Here is a 13,456-nt window from a genome sequence, read left to right on the forward strand (position 1 = left end):
TATCCGATTCGCATACAACAATCCTAAATTATAGCACTGGTCGTATCTCTCGGCAAGCCAGCAGCATACTCCGACGCTGGAATCCCTCCAGAACCGTAACGCTCATCTGGGCGCCAGCACATGCCGGACTACCCGGAAACGAGGAGGCGCATGCCCTTGCCCGAGATCTTACCCTCCGGGCGGGTGAGCACACCGCCTCCTCCGTCGAAGGGGAGTGCCTGTTAAATTTCAGTGACATCCTACAACACTATCGTTCCAACAGAAAGATATACGCACCTCCTCACCCTTCGCTATCAACCACGCAATCAACTTTCTGGCACAGGCTTCAAACGCGCACACTCCCATACCCGACAGTCATGCACGGACGCTTCCCTGACCTATTCTCCTCCTCCTGTCGACTATGTGGCAAACCAGGCGACTTTATGCATGTTCTGCTCACCTGTTCCACTTACCCGCACCCCTCTCCCCCAGAGGTGGCACTCACTTACTGGGAACAGCTGATGTCCAGTTCAGCACTCCAAGACCAACGACTCGCCATCACCAGTGCCTCTAACAGGCTGGCCCTCCAGGGTCTGGCACACCATTTGTAAGGGAGGAACCCACTGTGTGGGCCACTACCGCAGGCCATGAGGGGGGCTCTGCCCCCCACCTGTAATTTGTCATGGCCAATAAAGTTTACACCACCACCACCCCCTGTTTCTAGCACAAAGTTGTCAACGCCTGTAGGCCACATCTCTCATCACGCCACGTACCTATGAGCGCGATTGAGGCGTTCGCTGACCCAAGGAGACAGTTATGCGCACTTCCTTTCCTTAAAATGATTTGAGTGTAAAACGTTGTCAACGCCAACGCTAATGAACAAAATGAATGCCGACGGCCTATGGCTACAGCGCCGCGTTTCTGGGACAACGTTGCCAACGCCTGCAGCTCGCCTCTCTCTCTCATCACCCCACGCGCCTATAAGCGCGATTCAGGCATCCGCTGGCACAGGGAGCCACTATGGGCACTTCCTTTCCTAAAAATGGCGCAACGTTGTCATTGCGAACGCATGCAGCACACATCTGTCACTACCGCCACGTAGCTTAAAGCACGACTGGGGTGTCCACTGTTCCGAGAGGGCATTTATGCACAATTGGGGTGTCCACTGTTCCGAAAGGGCACTTATGCTCCTTTGCTTTCCAAGCTCGCGCTCTATTGGTATCGCAGCTTAAAAAGCGCGAGTAAGGTGTCCACTGCTCCAGTCCTGCTGCAGTCCGCAGCAGCAGCAGCTGGGTTGCGGGCCACAGACGGAGTTCGTGCAAGACAGCGAGAGCCATGCTTAAGCGCCCCGTTGAGATGTCTGGATTCTGCAACGCCGCTCTAGGCGACGAGGTGCCAAACGCTGTACACAGTGGACCTACGGCCGGTTCTGCGGACTCCGACTTAGAAGCTTTCCGGTGTGGTAGGGGCATCATTATGTCCCAGAGGTGTCCCATGCCCCGTCGTCGCAGCATCTGTGAGCTGATTCGTCTTCGATGGAACTCTTGGCGACCTGTCGCCCGGAACGCAATCCAGGGTGACGTCCCCGTCGCCGCCGCAGCGTCCTCATCCGCGGCGCATGACCAGCCAGGGCTTCCAACGGCAGACGAGGTATGGAACAGGCTGTGGCTGCTGTCGATAAGTCTAGGTTAGACAACTGCGGCTTGTGTTGGCTACGTTGCCTGTGCTCATGCGGACGAGAGGCCGGCTCAAAAGGCATTACGAACGCGCTGGAATAAAGTGCGCTATGGGCGATACTTAATTCGAGAAAACTTCTCTTCATGCACTGCCCATACTGTACGCATGTAGTGCAGTGAAGCCTCCATTGCTAACCGCAAGGAATTCCCGGTTACACAACCTGCCGTAGTGTGCAGAACGTGGCAGGACCGCGCCTGTCCCAAAATGTCTTTCTTAATGTCATGTGCGTATAATCAGGACACCGTATCTATAGAGCTGCGAAGTCTCGCATGCTGTATGAGCACAAAATTTTCCAATGCATTATTCAGATGAACGCTTCTCATTTGTACCCGTCATTTGGCCATTTGGCCCCGTCAATTCCGTCACGAAAGAATCCGGAGACAGTTTCTCTCGACGAATAGGATTTCTGAGCAGAAGTCGTCATAGCCGATTGGTCGAAGTCAAAAGGTGGACGCGCATTATCTGCTTCATGCGCCTTTTGTTCGCTCATGAACGTAAATATTTGTTTTCAAGGCGAAAGCCTTTAATGCCTCGTACAAGTTGTGTTAGCAAGTGTGTCCGCGTTTCGGCGCCACTACCTAAAAAAATATTAGGAGACACTTTAGCGACAAAAGTGGCGCAAGGCGAAAGCCTTAGTACCGCATTCTGTCACGAATGTGGTTGTGAATGATTATTCAAGTGCCGCCAGCGAATGACACGTCCATTGCCTGTCTGCTTGTGTCACTGATGTGTGGATCGGATGTTAAGGTTTGCCTTAAGAGTGGAACGCAACAGCGTCTTGCAACGCTGGCAGGGAGTCCCCAGAACGCCACCGCTCATTCGGCTCTACGCCTTGCTCGACGGTAAATTTATTTTTGAGCAAATGAAATGTCTTTTTCGCATATCTCGGTGGAGAACTGAACCTCACCGTAAGGGAAGGGAGGAAGATGGGAGTGAACGAAGACGCCGTATTAGCTTGAGGCGCCTTTGTTCATTCGAAACCGTTCAGCTGGCATGGCGGAGTGGCTGGCGTACTCGTGTCGCACTCCGGAGACCCTGGTTCGATTCCCCAACTCGACCAATTTCGTACTCGGTTTTATTGATTTGTGGTCTGACTAGAAAGGTTAATTAGGCTAACTGATATTTCGATTATTGCAATTGCTTCCATCATGTTCTGTCATTCACCTGTCAAATGTTGGAACTGTCTAGAATGTTCGACACAATGTATATGAAACGTGTAGGAACGTCTAACTGGGTTATCTGTTTTTCTAGCCAGCGTCTTATTCGGCGGACGCGGTTGTTGCGACGCGCTTCTCTTGTTTGCTGCTCTTTTTCCTCATATTTTAAGGCGTCTCTGCACGTGGCGGCGATGGCTCGCCTCGAGTTAGTCGGCAGGCAAGTTCTCAGTCGCAACAACAACGTCCAACTATTAATGATAGTTAAGCGTGACGCACATTTAGTGATACTAGTTAATGCATGGTTATGTGATAGTTAACGTGACCTTAACTAGTACACTGATTAAGTAGTGTTAGTTAAGGTACACCTGCAGTGCGCAGTCCCACATGCCACTTCTTAACTGCTACTAACAAGTCCTGGTCACGACAGCATGAGGAATTAAAGGCATTCGCCTTTAAATTAGCGCGCACTGACGTCACGACCATTTCGACAAATCTGAAATGCGGACAAATTTGCTAACAGTCTTGGTCACGACAGCATGAGCCATTAAAGGCTTTCGCCTTAAAAAACCTGTGTCGAGGCTTGGAATCGAACCAGGGCCTTTGGCATTTGAAGAGGTGACGCTACCACTCCACCATCTAGTGAATGCATGGGTTTCGTAAATAAAATAAACGAAATTAGAAAAGAAAAAAAGGAAAGAGACAAAAATAAAAAAATCAAATAAGCAGAGGGTAAAATTGGTCATTTGGTTTTAGAGCGCAGCTCTTTGGCGCCTGTTTGCGTTTCGTGGTGTCGGTGTCGCCGTTGTCAGTTGTAACCAGCAGTGGACGCCTTAGTCGCGCTTTAAGCTGTGAAACCAATGGAGCGGGAGCTTGGAAAGCAGGGGGTAAAATTGGTAATTTGGTTTTAGAGCGCAGCTCTTTGGCGCCCGTTTCTGCGTTTCGCGGTGTCGCCGTCGTCGCTGTTTGTTGTATCCAGCAGTGGACACCTTACTCGAGCTTTAGGCTACGAAACCAATGGAACGGAATCTTGGACACCAAAGGAAAGGCGCATAACTGCCCTCTTGGAAAACCGGACACACCAATCGGGCTTTGAGCTACGTGGCGGAAGTGCCAGATGTCCGCTGCATGCGTTGGCATTGACAACGTTGTGCCATTTTAAGGAAAGGAAGTGGGCATAACTTGCTTCCTTGGTCACCCTGGGTCAGCGCACGCTTGAATCGCGCTTGTAGGTACTTGGGGTGGTGTGAGAGCGAGTGGGCTGCACGCATTGACAACGTTGTGCCAGACAAGCGGCGCTGACGCCATAGGCCGTCGGCGTTCATTGTGTTCATTGGCGTTGGCCTAGACGACGTTTTACATTCCGATCATTTTGAGGAAAGGAAGGCAGCGTGACTGGCTCCCTGGATTAGTGGACACCTCAATCGCGCTTATAGGTAGGTGGGCTGCAGGCGTTAGCGCTGTCTACGGTGAGCGAACTCTCGCTATCAACCGTTAACTGCCTCCTACCAGGGTAGCAGAGTGGGTGGGGGTTTTAAGTATTATCAGTAAGAAAAGTGGTATGCTCCACTAGGCGGGAGCCGTAACAAAGAAAATCTGCGTTGCAACGCCATCCACAGGCGGCATCTGGGATCAAGACAGCCAATGCGTGACCTTTATTATCAGCAGGCATGTCGCTTAGCTCGTTTCAATGTTTCGTGCTTTAGCTCCGGAAAATGTCGCAGTTTTCCGTTCCTGTGGCTCCCGCCGCGTGGGGTATAGAACTTTTGTCTTCGGTAGTACACATAAAGACAAACAGGAATTTCTTACTACTTATGCCGGAGAACATCCCGTTCCTCTCGCTCGTAATGCCTCCCACAGCTGTGACAACCTCGCGAAATACTTGCACGGATCTCGTCCTTGAGAAGTAGGCTTTGGTGAAGAAAGTCGAGCTTATATCCATCTATTTCTCCAACCACAAGGCTTCCTTCATGACAATCAAGAACTGCTAATCCACTGTTTCTTGAAGACAGAAAGTGTGGGAAAAATACCAGTTGTCTGTAATTGTATATACATGTCTTGCTCGAATTCTTTGCCTCAATCTATGAAAAAGCTGAATCAACAGATAAGCTGCGCTCAAATTTCGCATTAGGAAGTGACGTAATCGTCGGCATTTTTTTTTTAGTTCTTCCCTCAACATTGGCTTCAATACGGCATTCAATCGGACCTAATTAGTTAATGGTATCTTGTGGCAGATATGTTCACGTCGTCGGCCGTATACACGACGTACGATTGCTTTCATGCTATATGCCGACAAAAAAGCAAATCATTTCATCAGAGGCTTCGCGTACAGTATACATATTCGCTTTCTCAAAAGTCTGCAGTCCAAGAAGTTTGGTTTCCAGCCGCGCTGTGTGGCTTGTTAAGCATCGCCAGCGTTTCTAAAGCTTTTAAAGGTGAAGGGAACTCGTCTACTCGCTTTTCTTAACGGTTGCTAAAAGAACCCCCCTAGGGGGCTTAGAAGCAAGCCCCTTCTATTTGACAAAGGGTGTGCATCTACAGAGCTCGCGGTACTACTTGGTCTATTCCACATACTGGGCTGAACTTTTATTTCTTGTGGTATTCGCAATCAGCTTCGTAAGAGGCCAAGCCTAAATATAGCAAACCTGTAGAGCTACCCGTCGTGTATTCGCATGCCTGTTTGCCAAAATGCGGCCGGTGTAGGAAGAGGTGGCTGAACCACGCAGGTGGCAGCCGTTTAAACCTAATGGTTACCAGCAGTCACAGAAGGCAACGTTCCCATCGATCTTGTGCAGTAGTAGGAGTCAAGTTGTTGTCGATTAGCAACGTTTCTTGGTCACCATTTCGAAGGCGATTTCTGATAGTAACGTTATCGCTCTTTTCGTTTAGTTCAAATAGGCAATGCTCAAACGTCGCTTACGCTGTTAAAGAAGCTTTGAGGTGCGACCTTTCTCTAGTCTCCCCTTTTGAGTTCGTGCATACATTTTTGTTTTAGGCTCACAATTTCCCTGTGCGTTATTATTTAACGGTCTCTCTTAATTGGGTGTGTTATCCATTATAGGGCAGCTCTTGAAGTACTTATGAGTTTGCATCGATGTAATTAATATGCTGTTTTAACGTCATGGCTGTACAGACCGCATTTGACGAATCGGCGACCGGTACGCCTGTTCGGTCAGCAGTCCTTCCGTACAAAGAGAAAATCGCCTCTAGGCCGAGGGTCTTTACAAACCGTCTGATTTAATTTCTTAAAAGTCAGTTGTGTGAGGCGCTTTGTCCATAGTAATAGGCGTCGTTGACGGCATGGTATGACTTAAAACTACCGCGCTCTCACTGGTCAAAGATAATATTAACCGGATTGTCCCGAAAATAGCGAACACGCGTACCTGCCAGTGGGCGTTTTCTTTTTGGCGCAGCAGTACTTGTCACGTGTCAGGGCACTGAAGACAATTACTGCGTGAGTATTAGACAAGTCTGTCCAAGCGGAAATGGCGGCCGCCGTCTCTCAGTAGCCTGGGGAAAGTAAGTTGCCCACCGTGGCAGGTAACAGTATGTCACCTCGGATATAACGACCTTTCGTGAGCTAACGCCGGATATAAGAAACTTTAGAGAGTCAACTTCGAATATAACGAACGTTGGGCTGCTGACATATTCAAACGATTAACCAAGGATCAATCGCCTTAGTGTTTTAAGGCGAAAGCCTTTAATGCCTCATGCTGTCGTTAGCAATCCGTGTCGGCAGACGTGTCTGCGTCCGTGTTGGCAGCCGTCTCGACATGTGTGTGCGGGTTTTGAGGGGTGTCCACCGAGATGTGCGAGACAGTTACTGCGTAATTTCCTTTCTTCAAATATAATTTTCAGTTTCTTCATTACGGCCCCTTTTTCTTCTTTCACTGTCACTTCCTCCCTTCCTGTACGGTGCGGTTAAGGCGTCCACCGAGATGACTGAGAATTGCAGCCCCATTTCCTTCCCTCAAAAAGCGTTGCGTTCAAAGGGCAAGGCATCGCGTGGACGGGTGGTGGCGTTCGGTGGACTGCCTGGCAGCCCTACAACATGCTGTCGCGTTCCACTCCTTAAGGCGAAGCTTAAGCACAATTAATTACCAGTCATTTAGTGCTGAGTGATTAATCAGTAATTAGTCATTAATTAGTAATTTGTCATTACTTCGTCATCAATTATGTATGACGTCATCCGGTGATGACGTCACCAGTGTCACATAGGCAAAGCGGTGCGGAAAAGGCTTTCGCCTCTACGCACTTTAGACAGTCAAAGTGCCCCCTGAATTTTTTTATTTCTAGCACCTCCGGCGTGCTTTGGACAGTTGACCGCGAATAAGTGACGGGTCACTTCGCCCATGTATACTCCGTTTCATACATAGCTGTCAACGCTGCCAAAGGTACGAAAGTAGTCCGCTGCAAAAAACAAGAAAAATGTATCCGTCCGCCTCGCGTCGTGGCTGAGTGGTACGAAGCGCGCGCCTTTCTGTTCATTTTACAAAGAGCCTTGGTTCGACTCCCGGCTCGGGTGGTTTTTTTTATTTATTTTTATTTTTCTGAAAAGATTCATTAGGTAGAAACTCGAAACTGTCAAACTCTAATACCTACTTTGAAAAACACAGCGCTGTTTACTTGTCTCGAAGGGAAAAGGCAGTGTAGTGTATTGGCAACGGACGTGATTGCGAAGTGCTTTTCTCGGGTACTGAACGACTTTTTAGCATGCGGCACACAATGAATCATTGTGTGGTGATAGAATTCAGTGTGGCGTCGATTATTCGGAGCAGCCTTGGCTAGCGGCAACCTTGTATTGATCGGTGTACTCGGCGGCTTTAAAGTGAGGAGCGTCTGACTCGGGTCTCCTCTTTGAGCTGTTGTCACAAAGAAAATTCTTTGAAGTCCTTCCGGTCGTAGTAATGTTTTGTATTAGATGTCGGATTCGGTGTGTTATGGGAGTGAGCTAGTGCGGCGAGATGGGGATTGTTGAAAGCTCTGCATTTTTAGGCCCTGAGCAGAGATTCCGCTGCACAGGCCATCGAACGCTTCGGCATACATACGATGTAACTTGAGTCGGATGGCGTTCACTGCAAAGCTTTCATATTTAACACTGCGAGAGCTAGATATGGTCACCTGGCTAGGTCGTTTTTGCGGTGATCTTATTCCAGTAGCGAGACCTTCCTTCTTGAACCTCGGAACTGTCCGAGGGCTCACCCCGGTCATCTCGCCCACAGTTTCGAGAACTTCGCGCACAGTCTTCTCCGGGAAGCGCTTCCTTACGCTAGAGTAAACGTTGACAATAACCTGCTTGGAGTCTTTCGAAAATTTCGGAGACTTCAGCTTGGAGAACAGGCGAGCAGGAGATGTTTGTGAAGCCGCAGTGGGCGAAGAAAACAAGCGAGTAGGCGATAGCGTTGCCATTGTCTCCATACTCGGAAACCGAAATACGAACGCGGAAGGCATCACCGGCCGGCCTAGCTGCGAAAACCTGATACAGGAGGAGCCGAAAAAAAACCCAGAAAACTAAGGCACTCTGTTTTGAAGAACATTAAAGAAAAAGCAATCTTTTTGCAAAATAAAACACCATTATTATTATTATGCTGCAATATTAACCAAAAATAACTTTAATTTTGAGTTCATTACTCTTTTCACTTTCGACGCACTACATTACGATGCGGACGAGGAGCGCGAACAGGCGCCGTAGCCTTGGCTGCGTTGACAGCTATGTATGAAACGGAGTATAGGGATTACAAGACGCTCCAAAATGTTGATTTCAGAACAAGGAAAACCTGCTCGTCGACGCCCTGCAATGGATGCCGTTTTAAATCTTTGTTTGGTAGGGAACCATATCGAAACCTTTGTTTGGTAGGGAACCATATCGACGAAAAGGCGGGAGTCGAAGTGGCCATATCAACGGCAGAGTACAGTGGTGTATGCTTTATAGTCGAAACGCAGTTGCAGACGATAGGGACGCCGTTGGAATGCCTCGGGGTGCGGAAATCTTGTGCTGTCCACATAAGCATTCAGGTTTTATTGAATGAGCACTTTACTGACCAGTACAGAGAACGCTTATTCCTGGACTACTTTTCGAATTTCACCAGCTTTTTTAGAACCCGGAAGAGAGGATCCCAAAAGCGTATAGCCTTTTGACTCCTTTAGCAAAACGCTAGAGGTCGAATTAAAAGGAGGGGGCTGGGAAGGGTGACCGCTACCCTTCCCCTATTCCAAAGCGGGAAATTCTCTGGATGGTAAAACCGCACTATGCCCCATATTCTTTGAGAGAATGTTCAAGAAACGCTTTACGGAAATAGTATCGTGCCAACTGCATTTGCCCCTTCGCCCCTTTATTATATTTCAAATTTTGCACAAACGGATGCAACATAAGTCTCTAGGGGACCTCCACCTACATTCAGGACCACCGCGCAGAATTCCTTCACGAAAAAAAAGTAGAACGTTGTCAAAAGTTTCCTCTTGCTTCCTCTTGATTCCAATTTTTTTACAAATTTTCGCTGCTAGTGTGAATAATCATACAAAACTTATAAACAGCTTGAAAATGGCTATGTACATATTCCCGAAAGTTAACACCGACTAAACAGGTTTATGGCCCAGCATTACAGCCAAGATACATGTCATTACTTACAACTCCTATTATTACCGACATTCCACGCACTAATTACGGCAAGCAAAAGACTCCCTATCAGATCGCGCTCCTATGCAACGAATCTACAAGCATCATTGAAATAGCAAAAAGGGCTCTTACAGCTCTAAGCTTCAAATTTAAAATGCGGGCCTTTCTTCTATTTTGCCATTTTGTTGACCTAAAGTGCGATGAGGCGAAATCCTTAAGCGCGGTGTTGCTGCTTGTGTGACTGATGTGTTGTTAAGATGTTAAGCTTCGCCTCCAAGAGTGAAACGAGACAGCGTCTTGTAACGCTGCCAGGGAGTCCACAGAACGCCATCGCCCGTTCGGTCCTACGCCTTGCTCATCGGTAAATTGTTTTTTGAGGAAAGGAAATGCATCTGTCTCGCATACCTCGGTGGACACCTGAACCTCGCCGTAACGGGAAGGAAGGAAGAAAGATGGGAGTGAACGAAGACACCGTATTCACTATACTCCGTTTCATACATCAGGTGCAACGCAGTCAAAGCTAGCGCTCTTTTTTGCGCAGCCTGCATCCGTGACAGAAAATAGTGCGTTGCTTGTGGTGAGCGAAAAATAACAAATGCATTGCCGACAGGCTTCGTGGGTAATACATTTGTCATCAGCGTCACAAAAAGCGATGATATTGCGAGCGAATCAATCGAGATCTGTGATTTTGTTTTTTGCGTGTGTCGTCTTTTTCCATTTCACGTTTTCGCTGTCCCCGCTGGCCGCCGTGTTTACTCTTTCTGTCCGCCTCCCTTTTACTTTTGAGAAAATGGCGTCCAGCTTACGGCGTGACGACAATGTGGACCAATCGGAAACGCGGACAAATACGCCTTGCTCGTCGGTAAATTGGTTTTTGAGGAAAGGAAATGTATCTGTCATATCTCGGTGGACACCTAAACCTCGCCGTAACGGGAAGGGAGGAAGATGGAGCGACGCCTTAGACCGCACGGCCACAAAACAGCGCGGAGGGATACACCTCTCTATTTTTTTCTGCAGACTACTTCCCTAGCCTTCACCGCGTTGCACATGATGTATGAAACGGAGTATAGACGCCCCTTTGTTCATTCCAAACCATCGAGCTGGCATGGCGGAGTGCTTAGCATGCTCGTCTCGCACTCCGGAGACCGGGGTTCGATTCCCGAACTCTACCATTTTCCTACTCCGTTTTATTTATTTATCTGGCCTGATTAGAACGGTTAATCAGGCCAATTTGGTGATTAAGCAATTAACTAAACTTCTCCCCCGCTTTTCTTTGTATCTACATCAAAGTCCCCACCTCCTCGTTCTCTCCTCCTCGTTCTTCTCGCTCTGGGCGCGCGTCCTCATTGGTCAAAGGCCGGGAGTGGCTTCGAGGAGCATCTGGAACTTTCTGTCGTGGCACCGTCGCCCGAGTGAAGAGGTGGAGGGCCTCTCTTAGCGCACGTCAACATAGCGTAGAAATAACGCGGACAGTCTAGAACAATCGACGGCAATGCTCCCGCGCGCAGCGTCGGCGAGCGGTGGGAGAGGGGGCAGCTACACACATAAGGCTAGTCGCTCTCCAGGGGTTCCTTCTCCCCAGTTTCACGACGCGCGCCGGCGAGAGCCGTCCGCGTGGCGCTGTTTTAAGGCGAAAGCCTTTAATGCCTCATACTGTCGTCACCAACACCTGTTAGCAAATGTGTGCGTTTCGGATGCACCCCTTATAGGGACATATGCCAATAAATAGCCAATCGATACTTAATCGAGTGCAATCGAAAGACATCGGAACATGATATAAAGTGATTTCATGACTTATCATTGTACTTAATGACTAAATGACTGATTCGTAGTTAGCAGTAGTTGAGAAGTGGCATGTGGGACTGTGCACTGCGCCTGTACCTCAACACTAATTAATCAGTGTACTAGTTAAGGTCACGTTAACTATCACTACCCATACATTAATTAGTATCACCAAATGTGCAAGTCATGCTTAATTATCATTAACCATCGTTAATAAAAGTTTCTAGACGTTTCATAGACATTGAGTCGAACATGAGCCATCACTGGACAGGTGAGTGACAGGACATGATGGGGGGCATCAGAAAAATGGTAAACACCAATTAGCCTAATTAACCTTTATAGGCAGCCCACAAAAATTAATAAAACCGAGTAGAAAATTGGTCGAGTTGGGGAATGGAACCAGGGTCTCCGGAGTGCAAGACGAGCGCGCTAACCACTCCGCCATGCCAGGACGATGGTTTGGAATGAACAAAGGCGCATCTAGTGAATACGGCGTCTTCGTTCACTCCCATCTTCCTCCCTTCCCTTGCAGCGAGGTTCAGGTGTCCACCGAGATATGCGAGAGAGATATACATTTTTTTCCTCAAAACCCAATTTACAGTCGAGCAAGGCGTAGAGCCGAATGGGCGATGGCGTTCTGTGGACTCCCTGGCAGCGGTGCAAGACGCTGTGGCGTTCCACTTTCAGAGGCCAAGCTTAACATCTTAACCACACATCAGTGACACAAGCAGCAACACTGCGCTTAAGGCTTTCGCCTCACCGCACTTTAGGTCACCAAAATGCCCCCCTGAATTTTTTTTTTTTGTTTCTTGCAAAGGAGAGTATGAGGTTGCGCTTTTACCCTCTGCAGACGGCTGCAAGATGGCTGCAGAGCGCTGTGAGGCGTAGTATTGGGCCCTTCTCTTGAAACAGTCGACGATGAAAACTACGGCTTGCCTTACGTTCATGCAACTTACTTGAAATGTATTCGAAAAATTCCGAATTCAATCGGCTCTTTGAAATTATCTTCAACATGCGCTATTTGATTCATTCGACGCATCAAATAGGAGGATATTCGATTGGTTTCATGCTGTGATGAGACAGAGCAGGACATAACTTGAGAAGATTTAAATAAGTCAGATAAAGTGCCTCGCCCGCACCACTACTCTTTCGAGGGCGCTCCGACAAGGCAGTAAAAATTTACGCTTTTCGTTTTTCTCACATGCAGGATCACGGCGGTCTTGAAGTGTTCGCTCGCCAAGCAAACTGCAGTTCCAAGCCTGTGGATTAAGGTGCTGCTACTACCAACGACGCCTGTCTACGTCGTCACTGCAGTCATCCATCTACGCAGTGGATTCGCGTCCAGCACGGCGACTTTTTCCGCCCCACTACCATAAGGCTGCAGATCGACCACACGGATCTGCCGCTTTACCCTCGCTACGACTATACACTCGCCTAACACTCATTCCGCGAAATCGAGCCTTATGGAAGACAGGATTTTTATCGTGGCCTCCTGCTATGCCCTCTGCTCAAGCGGAAAGAGAACGGGGGCGAGTTTTATGGAGATTCGGAGCAGCGTTGCAACGTCGCCGTCAGGGCACTTCTGGAGTTCAGGAGAGCCTTCCAGTGTTACGGCTATAAGGGCTAGCCGCTGACGCTCTATTGTTTCTTTTTTTTTCGTTGCGGGCAGCTTTTTGGTGTTTTTGCAGTAATGCACACGGAGATGTTTTTTTTTTTACTACGTGATTTATGAATATAGAGCTTTTCGGCTGGAAACCTCTATTTCTTAAGTTTGGTGTACACGAACAAATTGTCTTGTGGACATGTGCACTGCTTTTCCACAGATGTGTGTGTGTGAATGCTGCAGGTGACGTGGACAGCGGTCGTCGGGAGCATTCCGCCCACGGGAGCTTCTCGCTCTCCCAACGCGCTTTCCATGTGAAGCCCGCAACAGTTTCGTTACCTCTGAAACGCAGCTCGGATTTTCCCGTGTTTCGAGAATCGGAAGTTTCCTCTCTATTACGGTCTGAATTCCAATAAAGCTTTCCAAAAGGAGTCCCAACAGGAACGTGTAGACTTACCGTAACCTGAACGTAACAATTGATCTTTTAATAACTCCTTTTGTGCTCGGCAACATATTACAGCATTTCCTCGCGGTCCAACTGCCTGGCATGGAGGTCAGTGATTAGAACACGCGCGTACTCGCACT

The 13,456-nt window shown here is 48.4% G+C and overlaps 1 protein-coding gene across 1 annotated transcript; it reads left to right on the plus strand.

Moving 5' to 3' along the window:
• The first annotated feature begins 1,230 nt into the window (after positions 1 to 1,230).
• On the plus strand, positions 1,231 to 13,009 carry LOC149336850 (uncharacterized). The gene is made up of 2 exons (XM_089554779.1): positions 1,231 to 1,629; positions 12,476 to 13,009. The coding sequence occupies exons 1-2, from the start codon at positions 1,315 to 1,317 to the stop codon at positions 12,536 to 12,538; spliced, it is 378 nt and encodes a 125-aa protein (XP_089410905.1). The 5' UTR covers positions 1,231 to 1,314; the 3' UTR covers positions 12,539 to 13,009.
• The last annotated feature ends 447 nt before the right edge of the window (positions 13,010 to 13,456 follow it).

Source organism: Amblyomma mixtum, chromosome 7 (genome assembly GCF_055824585.1).
Source record: "Amblyomma mixtum isolate Tamu chromosome 7, ASM5582458v1, whole genome shotgun sequence".
NCBI lineage: Eukaryota > Metazoa > Arthropoda > Arachnida > Ixodida > Ixodidae > Amblyomma > Amblyomma mixtum.

Excerpts from the sequence above, each read along its gene's own strand:
- LOC149336850 (XM_089554779.1), top strand. The coding sequence starts at position 1,315 with ATGCTTAAGCGCCCCGTTGAGATGTCTGGATTCTGCAACGCCGCTCTA. Across the intron at positions 1,630-12,475 it reads GGCTTCCAACGGCAGACGAG|GATCACGGCGGTCTTGAAGT; the intron begins GTATGGAACAGG and ends TCTCACATGCAG.